The 16079-nt window shown below is 45.9% G+C and overlaps 1 protein-coding gene across 1 annotated transcript; it reads right to left on the bottom strand.

Annotated features, from left to right (window-relative positions):
• Positions 1-243: 243 nt before the first annotated feature.
• Positions 244-11698, bottom strand: dvl2 (dishevelled segment polarity protein 2; the record flags this gene model as incomplete). The annotated part of the gene is made up of 13 exons (XM_031585525.2): positions 244-2155; positions 2567-2788; positions 3971-4147; positions 4588-4719; positions 5721-5855; positions 6039-6106; positions 6221-6297; positions 6471-6610; positions 6875-6944; positions 7096-7186; positions 9167-9296; positions 11080-11189; positions 11508-11698. Coding segments are annotated over 13 exons (2151 nt in total), but the record flags the coding sequence as incomplete, so codon positions are not given.
• Between the last annotated feature and the right edge of the window lie 4381 nt (positions 11699-16079).

Below are 16079 nucleotides of genomic sequence, written 5' to 3'. Positions count from 1 at the left end.
AGGTCCAGTCTTGTAACTAATACTGTCATCTCTAAATAGAATGGTAAACCGATAAAGCCCTTCATCGTTTCTTAAAAACATCACTCAGAAATCGAGTTTGTGCGTTACTGCATGTAAGAACACTCATCCAGTAGGTGTCAGACATTTACCATTTTCTACATGCTGCTCAGGATGTTCTTTCATTGGGTCATTGTATAAATGTTGTATTTGACTTGATTTCAAATGAAAAAGACCACATTAGTATTTCAGTCTATTATACATTTATTTGAAAACAAAAAAGTGTAAAAAAAAAAGTGTCATGATAAACATTTGGTACCATTTTTTTGATTACATACGAAAATATTTGTACAAAAATGTCACTATTTTTTTTTTATCTTGAAAATGAGGGAGACACAATTATATTTGAAACATTCCATCCCCCAAAAGTACCCTGTCTTAAATTTGGTTTATCGATAAGTACCCCTCACTCGTACCACAATCTAAAAACTGCCTTTCTGAGAGACACCGAATTGTGCCTAGTTGGCCAAAATAGGCAACCATGTTCCCCAAAGATTTCACATTAAACAACACTATACTGAACTACAGCATCTTGTCATGATAAACATACACTGTAATTATATACACACATACACGGGAAGACCAATCCTTCATAATTTCATGGCACCAAGTTTGAGAAACTTCAGCTTGATGTGGTATGTAACTGATATTCATGGAATGCACCATGCCTGTGTGGATTTTTAAACCCAGATGGTGTACGACATTTCACACTGCCACTTCTTCCAGATGGCAACATAAAACATTAAGGATATTTCTTGTTTACTGCTGACCTTTGAACTAGCGCAGGACGTAACCCGTACTGTTACTGCAGTGTTTTTGTTCAACGGGGTCCCACTCAACCAGTCATCTGGGGGTTAAAGGACCACCACTGATCTTCTGGTTAGCCTGAGGATGTTTACATTTAGTTTCAGTGCGCACTCACGCTCAGAAAAAAAAAAAAAAAACGCAACTGCTACAACACCCATGTCGCACGGTCAGACCAGAGACTTGGATCCTGGGACTTGATCCTTTGATTGTTCAGCTGCACTGTACTTAAACAAAAGTTTTTCATGGACAGGGATGAAAGGAACTTAGACTGATCGGAGAGATCTCTACTCTGGCATGTTCTCTCTCATTCTACCACTCTCATGAACAACACATGCGGTTCGTTTGAACTTTTAGGTAGAGGGCAGCTAACCAGAAGAGATTTCACAATTTGGCCTTGTTCTTTTTTTACCCACCGTTTTCCCAAAACAAAGATTAGCTAAGAGGTACATTTCATTGTGTGCTGTGTAGACCAGGACTAAATGCATTTTCAAAAAAAAAAAAAAAAAATCAGTATTTTCAGTATTCTCACCATGTCATGTCCATGGTCTTTGCAATAGACAAAATTCTTCTGATCTACGATTAAAACCCTGTTCCTACCAGCATACACATACCCCCCCAAAACACACACAAATGAACACTAATGCACAAAATGCCCCCAACACTAGCATCACGACTCCGCTACGCTACATGACGTCCACAAAGAACTCGCTGGGGTTGCCCATGGCCAGGTGAAAGGACTGACGTGAGGCCGTCAGCTCCGGGGGCACGGAGGCCAGGTCACGGGTTGGGGGCGCGCCGGGGGGACCCCCGGGGGTGGAGGATGGGGGTAGGCCCATGGATGGGTGAAGCATGCCGGCGGACGGGTGCTGCCCGGGGTGCGGGCCTCCCAGGCCAGGGTGTTGGTGGGGGTGCTGAGGGACCATCATGAGCATCATGGGGTTGTAGGGCAGCGGCATGCCCGGCGGGTAGGGCATGTGCGGGTGGTGGTTAGCGTGGGGGTGCGGAGGAAGCGGAGGCGGCGGCCCTCGGTGGTGGAGGGAGGAGGAGGAGCGGCCGCTCACGTGGCTGCCGTGCTCGCTGGGTGCCGACTGCGAGCCGTGATTGCCGCGCCGCAGGCTACTGTGGGTGGAGTAGTCGGACTCGCTGCCGCTGCCCGAGCGCGAGTCGCCGCCACCACCACCGGGGGACTTCTCGTCCCGCCCCACTACGCTTCCCGCCCCGCTCTTGGTGCTGCCGCCGCCGCCACGCCGCCGCTCACCGTCACTGCGTGTCGAACCGCTGCTACGGCTCCCTGAGGAGAGGGAAGAGAGGAGAGGAGGAGATGTATGAGCCAACGTCACAGCTTAATTACCCACGTGAATTATTACCAACATGAATTTGTCAGTATAATAAAAAAAAAACAATCCATTATCAATGTCAGTGGTATTACATTCTCAGTTCTCCAATGGGAAGTCCATTAAACAGCTCATTTTGTTAAAAAGCAACATCATATTATTCCAGGTCATACACGTCAAGTACACTACTATCAAGTATTGTGTGTCACAAACAGATGTGTTGTGTATGTCGTAGAGAGTGAGAAATGTTAGCTGTGTGTCATGTATGCCTTTAAATGTGTGTGGGTGTGTGTGTGTATAAACGCATATTAGTGTCCACTTCATGCATTTGTGACTGTATGTGTGTGAGCATGAAGTCATGGTCTCACCTTCACTGTGCTGGCTGCCGGTGCTGCCGGGGGTGTAGCTGTAGCTGGAGAGCTCGTGGTAGGGCGGCGGCTGGCTGGAGTAGGGGTGGGGGTAGGGCTGGTAGGGGAAGGAGTGCAGCAGCGGCCAGGGCGTGGCCCCGGGCAGGGGCAGAGGGGCCAGCGTGTCCTGGTCCGAGGCCCCGCTGGAGCCGTCGTTATCATTCAGAGTCAGGTTGGCCATGTCTGAGGGGAGAGAGAAACAGAAGGAGGACGAAAGGAGAAAAGAGATTAAAGACAGAAGATGTGAGGGGAGCCACGTGGGCGGTGAGAGAAAGACAGAAATGCCTTTATTCATTTATTTAGGGAAACTAGTCAAGCACAGAGCTGGAAACAGTTGTGGTCTCAGCCCCAAGGTCTAGACCTCAGTCTAGCTTGAATATACTGCAACTGGCCAAGCCTCGTCAAACCTTAACAATCGGTCAGTTTATCTGACAACTTCGAGCAGCAGTTTCTCTGCAGCAGCAGAGTTTTGGTCAAAAAAACTAGCAATGTACCTAGCTACTGAAAAGGCATGCAAAAACCCTCGCAAAACACCAACAGCAGCATAGCTGGAACTTATAAAAAGGGCTTTCTAGCATGCAAACTTGGCAATGTAGTTGGTGAGGTCTTGCTGTGAACGCTGTTTTTTAAAACATTTTTTGGGAGCCGTCTGACCCGAACCACAGAACTGCATATCCCAAGCAGCTAATGGGAATGACAGGTGTGTGTATCTGTCCTTCATATGACCACATACCATGGAAATTACTTTTAATAATTTTTCAATTCAATTTATATAGCACTTACAGAGCCCAGGCCCTGAACCCCCTTAGAGCAAGCACACAACGGTACTATTTTAAAAACTAGTTTACTATAAAAAGATGCATTAAAAAGTAGCAAATTGTTGCATAATGTCTCTAAGTAGCAGTAACTCTGTTAAGGCCCCTCCCTAGATGGATTTAGAATAAGTATAGTGCAATAGAATGCAGTGCAGTTTGGATACAGACATTCAGGTGTAACTAAGGCAAAGTATATCCCTGGCTGATCTCAGTTCAGTGGTAAAGTGATCTTGTGTTGGACTACTGAGGAGAGAGATTAGCATGGACCTGCACACTTGTAATAAATGAAAGGGAATGGGAGTGTATTAGCTAGCTAGCCATTGGCAGACCAGGCAGAGAGTTAGTGGTAAAAGGTAGAATCAAAAAGTACAATCAGAAGCCACTTAACCCAGAGTCAAATTCCTTGCAAGTGCTAACTTACTTGGCCAATAAACGTGATTCTGATTCTAAGATGATTCATGATTCTGATTCTAAGATGATTCGTGATTCTGATTCTAAGATGATTCGTGATTCCGATTCTAAGATGATTCTAGTTCCAGGGGCTACTCACAGTTTTCACAGTCACTGAAGTCTCCGAAGATGTAGTAGCACTGCTCAGAGAAGGTGATCTTGTTGACCGTGTGGCGGATGAAGCCGGCTTTCAGCAGGTTGCTTGCGTATTTACGAGCCTCACGCCTGTCCTGGTAGCCCTCGATGTGGTGGTACAGCCACTCCACCACGTCTGAGCCTACACACACACACACACACACACACACACACACAAATTCAGTGATCTACACTCATCTTTGCAAATACAAAAAGGTTACCATTTTCCAATACCCTCTACTCTGTACTATTAGAACAGCTTGCACTTCCTTCCTTAGACCCTGAGAGGGCGGTGTGACATCCCCCTGACAAGACCAATATCGGGCAGTATTCAAGTACATCTTCGTTTCTAGGGAACGAAGGGGTCACATTTGTTTCCTCTTCTCTGACTGATGCATCACTCTACTGCATGACCTCCACACTCTACCCTCACTTCAATCTTGGAACTGCACTAGTTTGTTCTTTGCCTTTTGATATTTCTAGCCCTCTTTTCTACAGTTCTCTGTTTCTCTTTCCCAAACCCTCCCTCTCCCTCTCCTCGCTTCATGATCTCTTTTCTCGCTCCTCGGTGTCCGCACGTACCCAGGAAGGCGTTGGGGATGGTGATCTTCAGCCACATGCGGTCCCGCACCTCCAGGCCCGACTCCGGGGAGGCCATGGCTTTGGCCACCGACGCCATGTCCGAATGCAGAGACAGGTTAAACTCATCAAAGCCTACAGGACAAAAAACAGAGAGATGAGAGGTTGAAAAGAAGGGAGGGAGGGAGACCAAAAGGATGGATGGGTTTGAAGAGAGAAAGAGAAAGAGGAGAGAAGAGAGGATGAAGACAGGAGGGGGGGAGAAGGAGAATCAATAAATCATTGACCCCAACATGAGAAGCCCAGCGGGGGGAGGAAGTTGTGCAGACTGCGGAGGAGGCAGCCAGTGGACTGAGGTTTCCTGCAGGATAGGAGTACACTAGGAGGCAGGGAGCCAAGGACAGACAGATGCACAGATGCAACACTGCGCAGGAGGAAGCACATCAAGGACAGACAGATGCACAGATGCAACACTGCGCAGGAGGAAGGACATCAAGGAGGACCGAGAGCTCAGAAAGAAAAGTCAAGGTAGAGCAAGGTGGAGGAGAACAGAGACTTAACACTTGCAAAGGAGTTTGGCCAAAATCACAATTTGTCTTCCTCTGACCGTAATGGGGAGCTCACTACAGTTATACTATGTTATAGCCCTCCTGGTTGACTCTATACATCAAAGCAAGAAAGCGCAGCCACATTGCTCTTATCTAATATCCCCTATCATTTCCATTAGAATGATATAGCACTTTGCTTCTCTTTTCTGCATAATGTCAAAAAACTCAGTCCTGAGCCAAGCTTAATTGCATGCATGTGAACCAGGCGTAAGTAATGACAGGGCACATGCAGTACAACAACAGCATCTCTACTCTCTGATCCTGAATCACACCGGGAAAGAAAGAGGAAAAGAGAGAGGAAGTGCAGAAAATAAACACAAAAAGTACCACAAAAGCATCAGATATGTGTTTGTCGTCTGCATGTACACTCAAGAGTCTGATATGGAGGATCCGTGATCACACAGAGACTGAATGAGAGAAAGCTCAGGGTAGAGAAGGAGAGAGACATGCAGGAGGTGTGGGTGTGGGTGTGGGTGTGGGTGTGTGTGTGTGTGTGTGTGTGTGTGTGTGTGTGTGTGTGTGACTCACGCTCAGTCTCGGTGACAGAGGAGCTGGAGGTAATGGTGCTGAGGGAGGAGCTGCCAGGATAGGCGATGTAGGCCCCCGTCAGGGCCGCTGAATGACTGATCCACGCCGCTGGGTCTATGGGGCGGATTGGTTCATCTGAGGTGGGGGGGGGGGGGGGAAGAGAAGAAAAGGAAGTTAGAGGAAATAAAAGGAGGAGGGTAAGTCAGATAAGGTTAACGCAGAATTAACCCACAGAGAGTATTTATTTAGTGTTTGTTCTCGAATTACCAAGGCCATCTCTTCTGAAACTGATGTTTGAGTAGGTGACAGAACACTCACTGCGTGGAAGAGTGAAATATCCCTGAGGTGAAGGATCCCAGCACTTAGCTACGGTCAATATAATTGGCCTGAGGGAGGCACAGGAACAGTTACATTAAACACCTACAGACCTAAACATGCAAACACGCAAACATTTATTTCTTTCAGTCTAAAACGCCTTCTCACGAACATAGCAAACTCACCCTGGTTTATGTACGATCTCCCTCAGCACCCGAACGGCATCATCATTGCTCATGTTCTCAAAGTTAATGTCGTTCACCTTGTTACAAAACAAAATGCCATTATAGCCACTGTGATCAAACATTACCATACATTATGACTTGGTTCATAACAGCAAGAACCAAAATCTATTTAAAAAATAAATAAATAAATAAATAGTACATATACAGCATAACACATAACACACACACACACACACACACACACACACACCTGCAGAAGCATGTCTCCAGGCTCGATCCTGCCATCTGCAGCCACGGCCCCGCCCTTCATGATGGAGCCGATGTAGATGCCCCCGTCGCCCCTCTCGTTGCTCTGGCCCACAATGCTTATTCCCAGGAAGTTGTATTTCTCTATCAGACACATCAATACAATCCCACCATCAGTCAGACACCACACCAGAGTTCAGGTCAGAAGACTACCTGACTGAAACCAGGGTTAAACTCCACAAACTCTAGGCACTTGCCATGTGAATGTTTAATTTGAAATACTTCTCAAATTGTAATGGCAGTGTTCACTATATGGCAACAGACAAAAAATGTGTATGGTAAAGCATTATCAATACTACACGCTAAACTGTTCCAGAATGCAGAAGAGAGGGAGGGAGATGTGCATACCCATGTTGAGTGTGACAGTGATGATATTCAGGGACATCGTGGAGTCAGTCATGCTGCTAAAGGATGACGCCTGGAAGAAAAAGAATTTTCCTTTTACAGGGGCTTTTCTTTCTTAGCCTCCAACTCTCAATGAATTTGATGTTCAGATGCAAGATAATTGTATTCGTTTCAGTTAGATTAAAAGTTCAAGGAGCGGTGGGGAAAACTTGGTTTGTAGGTACCCGCTCTAGCCTTGGGGGGCGCTGTTTCCTGCGTCTGCGGTGCCGCTTGGGAAGCCGGGAGCCTGTACTCTGCTCTGTTGTGCTGCTGAACCTGAAAACACAAAAACACAAAATATCACTGCTGCTGACTCTCCACAGGACACCAGCTAACAGCCACAAAGCCCATGAGACACTAACACATACTGTATGATAAGCACATCAACTGGAGCTATACAAATTCAAAATCATTGCTGCAAAGAGTCTCTTTTACGGGGCAAGACAGTTTTTTTTCCATATACAGCACACTCAGAAAGTATTCTGAGCCTTTGCTTTGTTGCAGCTGTATGCTTAAATTCATCCCCCCCCCCCCCCCATCAATCTACACTCAATGCCCCATGATGACAAAGTGAAAACTGGGTTTTATTTTTTTTTGCAAGTCTATTAAAATGAAAAAACAAAACTTAGATTTTTGAACTTTGACATTGACCTAAGTATTCAGACCCGTTCCTCAGTATTTAGTTTAAACACTTTCGTAGCAATTACAGCCTCGAGTCTTCTATGGTATGACACGACAAGCTTTGCACACTGGATTCTCTGCCATTTTTCTCTGCAGATCCTCTCAAGCTTGGACAGGTTGGATGGGGATCATTGGTGGAGAGCCATTTTCAGGCCTCTCCAAGGATGTTCAATTGGGTTCAGGTCAGGGCTCTGGCTCAACCCTGACCAGTCGCCTAGTTGCTGCTGCTGAACACCACCCCCACAGCATAATGCTGCCAACACCAAGCCGAGTTCTGCCTCCAGACATGACGCTTAGAATAAAGGCCAAACAGTTCAATCTTAGTTTCATCAGACCAGAGAATCTTGTTTCTCATGGTCTGAGAGTCCTTTAAATGCTTTTTCCACAATCCAAGCAGGCTTTCATGTCTATTTCACTAAGGCTTCCGTCTGGCCCCTCTGCCATAAAGCCCAAATCAGTGTTGCAGTGATGGTTGTCCTTCTGGAAGTTTCTCCCATCTCCACACAGGATCTGTGGAGCTCAGCCAGAGTGACCATCTGGTTCTCCGTCACCTCTCTAACCAAGGCCCTTCTCCCCTGGTTGCTTAGTTTGGACGAGCAGCCAGCTCCAGGAAGAGTCCTGGTTATGGAGGCCACTGGGCTCTTGGGAACCTTCAAAGCAGCGGAATTGTTTTTGTAGCCTCTCAGATTTCTGTCCCTGAGCTCTGCAGGCAGTTCCTTCAACCTCATGACTTGGTTTTTGCTCTGATATGCATCGTCAGCTGTGAGATCTTATAAAGACAGGTGTGTGCCTTTCCAAATCATGTCCGGTCAACACAACCTGTGTAGAAACATCTCCAAGATGTTCAAGAGAAATGGGAAGCACCTGAGCTAAATTTCAAGAGTCACAGCAAAGGGTCTAAATACTTAACTCAATGTGATTTCACTTTTTCCTTTTTAATAAATTAGCAGAAATCCTTTTTTGCTTTCTCATTACAGGGTATTGTGTGTAGCTTGGAAATTACATTAAACTATTTTAGCATAAGGCTGCAACATAACAAAATGTGAAAAAGTGAACGTGTCTGACTACTTTCTGAATGCACTGTATATAACTATTGCCAAAGAAGTGAAGAAAAGGCTTGGTATGATAAATGTTTTAGACAGCACCAGCAGTCCCAGCTAGCACCAGCAGATGGAGTCCACAAGTCTATAGTATAGAGTTTGCTGACTGCAAAGCCAAGAGCACTATATGAGTAACTGGGTGGTTAGGGGAATCTATATATTGACACATTTGACTGATTTTGCACCTCACCCTTGCTGTTTGTCTTCAAACAGATTGTTGCACGTACTTACTATCGCCATTATTCTTTTAAATGCAATGTCATACAGAATCCCCTGAGTTATGAACCAAGTACACAAGTGCACCTTCATAACTGAACAATCCATTTTAGCCACACGTAACTGGTCCCTTGCACAGTAGTGATGGCAGGAAGAAGGGACACACAAACAGAGAAAGATACATAAACACACTGTGGTAGCCCTATAATGGGATCCTGATATGGCAACAGAACGGCGGCCATGACAGCTGGACGCCCACCTGCTCATTGTGTCATCGTCGTCAGAGTCGCAGAAGCTGGTGGTCTCCAGCTCGCTGCTCATCACTGTAGTAGCGCTCTCGTAGCCCGCCAGATGGCGCTCCAGACGAGTCTGACCGTTCACCCGCGGCCCTGGGAAAGACAGACAGACAGACAGACAGAGAGATGTCAGGATTTACAGAAGTGATATTTCTCATTTCCTCATATTATCTTTGATCTACGATACAAGAAGTGGCGTGAGAACAATGGATAGTCCAAAAGAGGAAGACAAGAGATGGGGTGAGAGGGGGAGCGAGGGGAGTTCATGTTTGATCTTTACAAGAATAAGAAGTGGCAAAGGTGCTGTGATGGGAAGAATGAAAGAGGAAGATAGGAGAGGAAAAAAAAGTGGAGAGAAAGTGAAAGACATAAAACAACAAGATGTTGAAGAAAGGGTGAACAGGACAGAGCGAGAGGGTATTAGAACAGACATCAACAGCTGGAAAACAGTCGAGCAAGAGAGAGAAAGATCACACATAAGACAAAGCACCAGATGAACGCTGAGAGACTGAATGGCTAAAAGAGAAGAAGAGTCATCCATCAACTGAGGGTGACACTTTGAGGTGTCGGCCCTGATGTAGTGGCTCAGAGAGGCTTGAACCAATCAAAGCAGCAGTAAACAGCCCAAGTCATGCGCGCGTCCCCTCGCCACATCTGTGTGTGTGTGTGTGTGAGTCTGTGTGTGTGTCTGTGTGTGTGTGTGTGTCTGAGTAAACAGCCCAAGCCAGGCGCGCGTCTCCTCGCCACATCTGTGTGTGTGTGTGTGTGAGTCTGTGTGTGTGTCTGTGTGTGTGTGTGTGTGTGTGTGTGTGTGTGTCTGAGTAAACAGCCCAAGCCAGGCGCGCGTCTCCTCGCCACATCAAGGCCTGGACGAGAGGCACTCCTCAAACCCTGCAGACGCTGCTTTCAAAGACAATCCGCTCTGTGGTCTGGGTCTGGGGTGTGAGTGTGTGTTTCAAGCAGGCCTGTGCTTTTATACTGCATATGTGCTGATCCACATCCCCCAGCGTCCCCGACTTTTGATTTATATGATTTCAGACTCTCTGTGTGTGTGTGTGTGTGTGTTTCCAGATGGCCTATGTTTTATACCATGCTGCGCCATGTTCCACTAGTGCGGATATCTTTCCCTGATTATGACCTGTGTGGGCTGGTATGTGTGTGGAGAACATGGATATGTATGTGTGTGTACAGGTGTGTTCACCTACATCTATGATTGTGTGTGTAAGTCATATGAAGAAGTGCTATAGTGGTGTGGTGCGCGTATGTGTTCGTGTATGCACCCATATGTGTCAATGGAGGCTATACCTGTGTGTGTGTGTCTGTCTGTCTGCGTGTCTGTCTGCGTGTCTGTCTGCGTGTCTGTCTGCGTGTCTGTCTGCGTGTCTGTAAGACACTGTTTATGCATGCATATGCTTAAGTATATGTGCATGACTACCTTGCAAATGTATAAGCGAGTGTTTAAGTGCATGCATGTGAGTAGTGCACATCGGCCTGCATACTGAATGGGAGATTTGTGCGAGTGAATGTATGAGGATGAGTGTGTGTGTGTGTGTGTATGTGTGTGTGGATGAGTGTGTGTGAGTCTGTGTGTGTGAGTCTGTGTGTGTGTGTGTGTGTGTGTGTGTGTGTGTGAGTATGAGTGTGTGTGTGTGTATGAGTGTGTGTGTGTGTATGAGTGTGTGTGTGTGTATGAGTGTGTGGATGAGTGTGTGTGTGTGTGTGTGTGTGTGTGTGTGTGTGTATGAGTGTGTGTGTGTGTATGAGTGTGTGTGTGTGTATGAGTGTGTGTGTGTGTGTGTGTGTGGATAAGTGTGTGTGGATGAGTGTGTGTGGATAAGTGTGTGTGTGTGTATTCCATGAGTGCTGTGCTCTTCACCATGCTGGTCCATGCCCTCTCTGTGTCTGGGTCTCTCCCTCCTGAAGGACACCACTGACTCCGTCTCCGTCGTATCGTCCAGCGTCTCCACACTGCCTGCTGCATTAGGACTGAGAGGAAGACATCAATATAGAAGAAACATATTGTTTTAGTGTTAAAAACAATTTAGTCTCAGTGAGGCTTGGTTATATTTGTGCAAGTTTACATAACAAAATATGTCACACCTATTTTTTAGACATGTAGAATTGCAGTTACATATTGTTAACTTTAAAATGAAGACAGTTCACCAGAACTTAACTAAAATGTAGCATTTCAGCTAAGCTTGATCACTATTTATATGCAAAAACATATCCACCCCATAGTTTTCTTTGACTGTGTTCGATATTGTGTGTATTGTCAATGGATGGATGGATCTGTAGGAAACCTACTGGAAGGAGGGGGGTCTGGAGTCCCCGATGCCTCCCGTCCTCTCCACTGGTGGTGGGGGCAATGGCGGGGGAGGAGGAGAGGGGGCGCGCACCTCCACTGGCACAGGGGCGGGGGGCTCTACTGTTAACGGTGCCGCTGTTGCATCGGACGACACCAGCTGAACGAGAGAGAGCGGGGGAGAGAGAGCGAGAGAGAGAGACAGCAGTCAGTGTTTCTGTCTTTAGTATACTAGGAGGACAGGAAGGTCCTTGCCCTCGGAAAAGAGCAATATTCCAGTAGTTCAAACACATCATACAGCGGACATCCGGACACAGATGTCCTCCGTTGAGAGGATGTTGTAGACTACAAAGACCAACATAAAAAATGTCAACGAGAATACAGAAAGATGATTTGGACTGAAAGTGAGAGAAAGTGGGAGAAGAGGAGAGAGAGAGTAGGAGAGAGAGATAGAATGGAAAAAAACCACAATGAACAGATGAAGCATTAAAACAGAAAGAAAAAGAAAACGGGAGGAATGAAATAACGACAGAGAGAGGAGAACAGACCACATCAAAGGAGACTGGCAGAGAGAAAGCATGAGGTGCAGTGTGCAGTATATTGATGAAATGTCACGCTGACTGAGGTCACGCAGATTCTCACGACAAACTGGATTTTATACAGCCCAGTGCAACTAAAGGAGCCATATCTGATATCACAATGAGCCTTATGTCAGTGGGAACACACAGTTGGCCATCAATTACAGTGGGTGTGTGTGAGAGAGAGAGAGAAACAGAGGGAAGGAGAGAAGTGTGAAGGGCTGAGGCACACACACACACTCCCTTGGGTTGTGCGCAGCAAAAACTGTGTGTGTGTGTGTGTGTGTGTGTGTGTAAAAAAAAAAAAAAAAAAAAAAAGACTGGAAGAAAGTGTGTGCATGAAAGTCCCTGGAGAGGCAAACCCGTCCAACTGTTTTCGGTAACAATTAGCCCCATTGCAACCCCGGCAGGAGTCCAGTTACTGTACTTCACTTCTCAGAAGTGCCTCGCTGGCGTCTCCTTTGTGGGGGCCCTCCTCTCCACTCCGCTTCAACTGCTACCTCGAGACCCGCCTGCCGTCGCATTGGCAGCCGCACAGAATGGTGCCTCGTTTAAACCACGGAGATAAGGCTGAGACCATAATTACATTTCACTGCACTGAGATAAGCCTCGTCTTTCTGTCTTTTCACAAAAAGACCTTGACTGTGACCGCGCTAAGACTGAAGAGCCCTCTTTTCATCACATACATGGAGGTGTGAAGAGCCCCCTTGGCCAGTTTTGCACGTGAAATTGTCCACAGAATCCAGATGTTGTGCTCATTTTCTTTTCCCTTTCCCCACCATCCCACCGCTGCACTTTCCTCCCCATGTCGTGGTCTCTCGTTTCCTCACCCTCTGTCCTTTTCTCTCTTCCGTGTTTTTTTTCTCCTTCATAATGGCCGTGTGAGCTTTGTTTGCAGGCCTCCTCTGGGAGGTCTCGCTCTCTCAGTCTGGCTGTGATATCGTGTGTTGGTCCCTACGGTCTCTGGGTGTGTTCGTGTCGGGCCCTTTTTTTTAACGCCAGTGGCTGGCCCCTGCTCGAGCCAGCCAGCCAGCCTCTCAAGCCCCCAAACTCGAGAGAAGTCTTCAATTCCACTGCCTCAAACCAGCCAGGAAAGGAGGGAGGGAAAGAAAGAAAAGAGAGAAAGAAAGAGAGAGAGAGAGAGAGAGAGAGAGAGAGAAAGAAAGAAATAAAGAAAGAAAGAAAGAAAGAAAAGAAAGACCTGTGGATATGACTCCCAGTCTATATCATGAGTTAAACACAAGTGCTCCCAAATCCTTTATAGTAGATGCAATGTCCTCCTCCACACACCATCTCTCTCTGAACAGCATAGCAGGAGAGAAAGAGAGAGTTCAGTAGCTTGAGAGATTGACAGAGAACACAATAGAGAAAGAGAGCGAAAACCGGCAGAGAAGCATTGAGGAGGGCCAATCTGGTTGGTGGTACTGAGGATTGGCAGGAACTGACCCCAGACAAACACCTTCCAGTAGTTTTCCACAAACAGACATTCAAGGCCTCGTTGATTTAACAATGCATGTCGGACATAGATTTCAATCTGAAGTGTGTGGTAATATGGGCCTGCAAAACATTTCCATTGTTTGACTCGGTCCCTCAACAGACCTTCACAGTCAGACGGCCTCAATCATGCTTAATCGATTCGAACAGAAACGTCTGTTCCAAAATACTTTTCGCAAGGCTTAAATGTGTGTTCCGACAGCTCCGTGATCCAAGTTCACTGATGCATTTTAAACTGCCGCTTGTAATTCCAATCCACAAACTCCACAGACATTCAGGATTTAGACTGTTACTTCCCATGTCACCATGGTTACATAGGGGTGAGCGGTATTTCGTTATTATAGTTGTCTGCGGTATTACGTCATGCCGCCGCATGAAAGCCGGAAAATGTTAACTGGCTGGTGTATCTGGCTAAGAACTTTGAGGGCTAATGGCTACTTTGATTACTTTTTATTGAAGTTTCAGTTTCCTATATTTTGCTATGTCAGTCAAACTGAGAAAACGGGACCTCAACACAACTATTGTGTTAATGTAACAGTTCATTCAGAGAAACTCTTTAAGCCACTCGTCATGTTTAGCCTATAAATGTTAATATGGAATATTATAATGGAATATAGTACTCGTAATTATCAGTTTTCATTAGTGTATAATCAACTGTAACTACAAATTGATGTAGTTCTGTTTGCTTAGAACGAGCCCTTCATATCTACATAGGAGCCGGTCGTCCTCCAGGGCGGGAGGCCACCATGAGGCACCTCCATGTTTGTCCAGTAGCCCAGAACGGGCAACACTGGCTCTAGAGAGGGCTTCTATGTGTTTAAGTTGAAGAGACAGCTTGAATATGGCTGCGTGAATCCTAGTCAAAGAAGCAAAAGCATGAAGCGAAACGAAATCACGACAGGCAACGGCAGAAAACAAGGATAGATATTGGTGTGGCCTTTACCAGACGGAAATTGCAGATGAAGGAATAATGTTTTCAGAGTATGGCCGAAGTTGTCCATTTTCTGATGGACAGGGAATTCAGCCTACCAATCTATTTGTTGTTTGATAGCACTAGCCAGAACACGGCCATGGGCATAGTTACTAACACAAGTAACCTTTTCCACATGTCAATGTTGAAAAATATCTAATTGCTACCAGGACTGTAATTTTACATTTATGCGCCAAAACTAGAATTTATCTGTGTTATTTGGACCCAAAAAACCCGGAGATCACCCCTATGATAGTCCATTCCAACTCTCGCATTCTAAGTTCTGGTACTTTGTGCTAAAATCCCCCACCCCTGCAAAAAAAAAAAAGAATAAAAAGGATACAGCAATGGTTCCCTATAGATTCTCTTTATACTTCCCTCATAAATCCATGGCAAAAAGCGCAATCTTTCATTTCTTCTTCCTCCTCTAGACTAAGAGGGATTTACTGCTGGTTATTCCATTACTGGCTCGCCCAACATTGAGCCGAGTTGGGCTGTTTTTATCAGAGATCCAGAAAGGAGCAGAAGCAAAGCTGTTCCAATGACCCAGAGCACACCTGGACATTTCCACATCAGGCCGAGGGGTTAAGAGATGCAAGGCTAACCAAAGACATTTGGATGTGGTTCTGACTAGGCCAAAATGTTAACTGTTTCAACAGACATCAGAAGTAGCTGAACTGCTGTCCTTGTCTTCTTTTTTGCAACACTCAATATGCAAGAGACTTTCTTAGGGCTGTTGGTGTGTCATAGCAGGTTTTCAAGCTCCATTCTTATCCATAACAGTGCTGAAAACCCTGCGCTCGTAATCCCTGCAACATGAACTTATGACCTTAACATTCCACCATAGCAAACACAAAGTCTACTCCCCCAGACAACAGGAATCTGATGCACACAACACAGACTGCACACAAATTATGCTGACTTCCAAAAGACAGTGGCTTCAAAGAGGCCAAGGTAAATATCCAAATCATATGCCCAACACAACACAAAAGCTATTCCAAAATGAGCTAACCTAGGTCCCCGAGTGCACTAGACAAAACAAACATGTCTGGATAAGCAGTCCCTTCCAAAGAGAGTTCATCTGGGCCCCCACCCTAGACAGCTGATCTAGGATAAGCAATCCTCCACCACCTCTTGAAGCACTCCTGGCCAGACAGCCGGGAGGGAAGACATGCAAACTGAACCTGGGCCAACGGACACATGCTGTACAGCTAAGAGGTGAGATGGCGGTGTGTAAATTAATATTCAATTACCCAATGCTCACAAAACTCATTTTCTTAAAAGATAATAGTGGGCTGTTTTGTTCTCAAACACAAGAGGTCTATATGGTATTCTTGAGATTTTATAGTAGTATAAGACAATTTGACACGGTAAAACACTTCTATATTCTTCCCTCAGGAAAGACTCCATTATGATCTCCCACTAATGGGATAAAAGAATACAGTGGCAGATGTCAAAAGAAAGTCCGATGATGACACATGTAGGAGGATGCTTGTTTTATACTGGTTTTAACAGATTAGGATCGTTCAACA

This window comes from Clupea harengus, chromosome 18 (genome assembly GCF_900700415.2).
Source record: "Clupea harengus chromosome 18, Ch_v2.0.2, whole genome shotgun sequence".
NCBI classification, from domain to species: domain Eukaryota; kingdom Metazoa; phylum Chordata; class Actinopteri; order Clupeiformes; family Clupeidae; genus Clupea; species Clupea harengus.
This window is presented reverse-complemented; position numbering and strand designations above follow the sequence as displayed.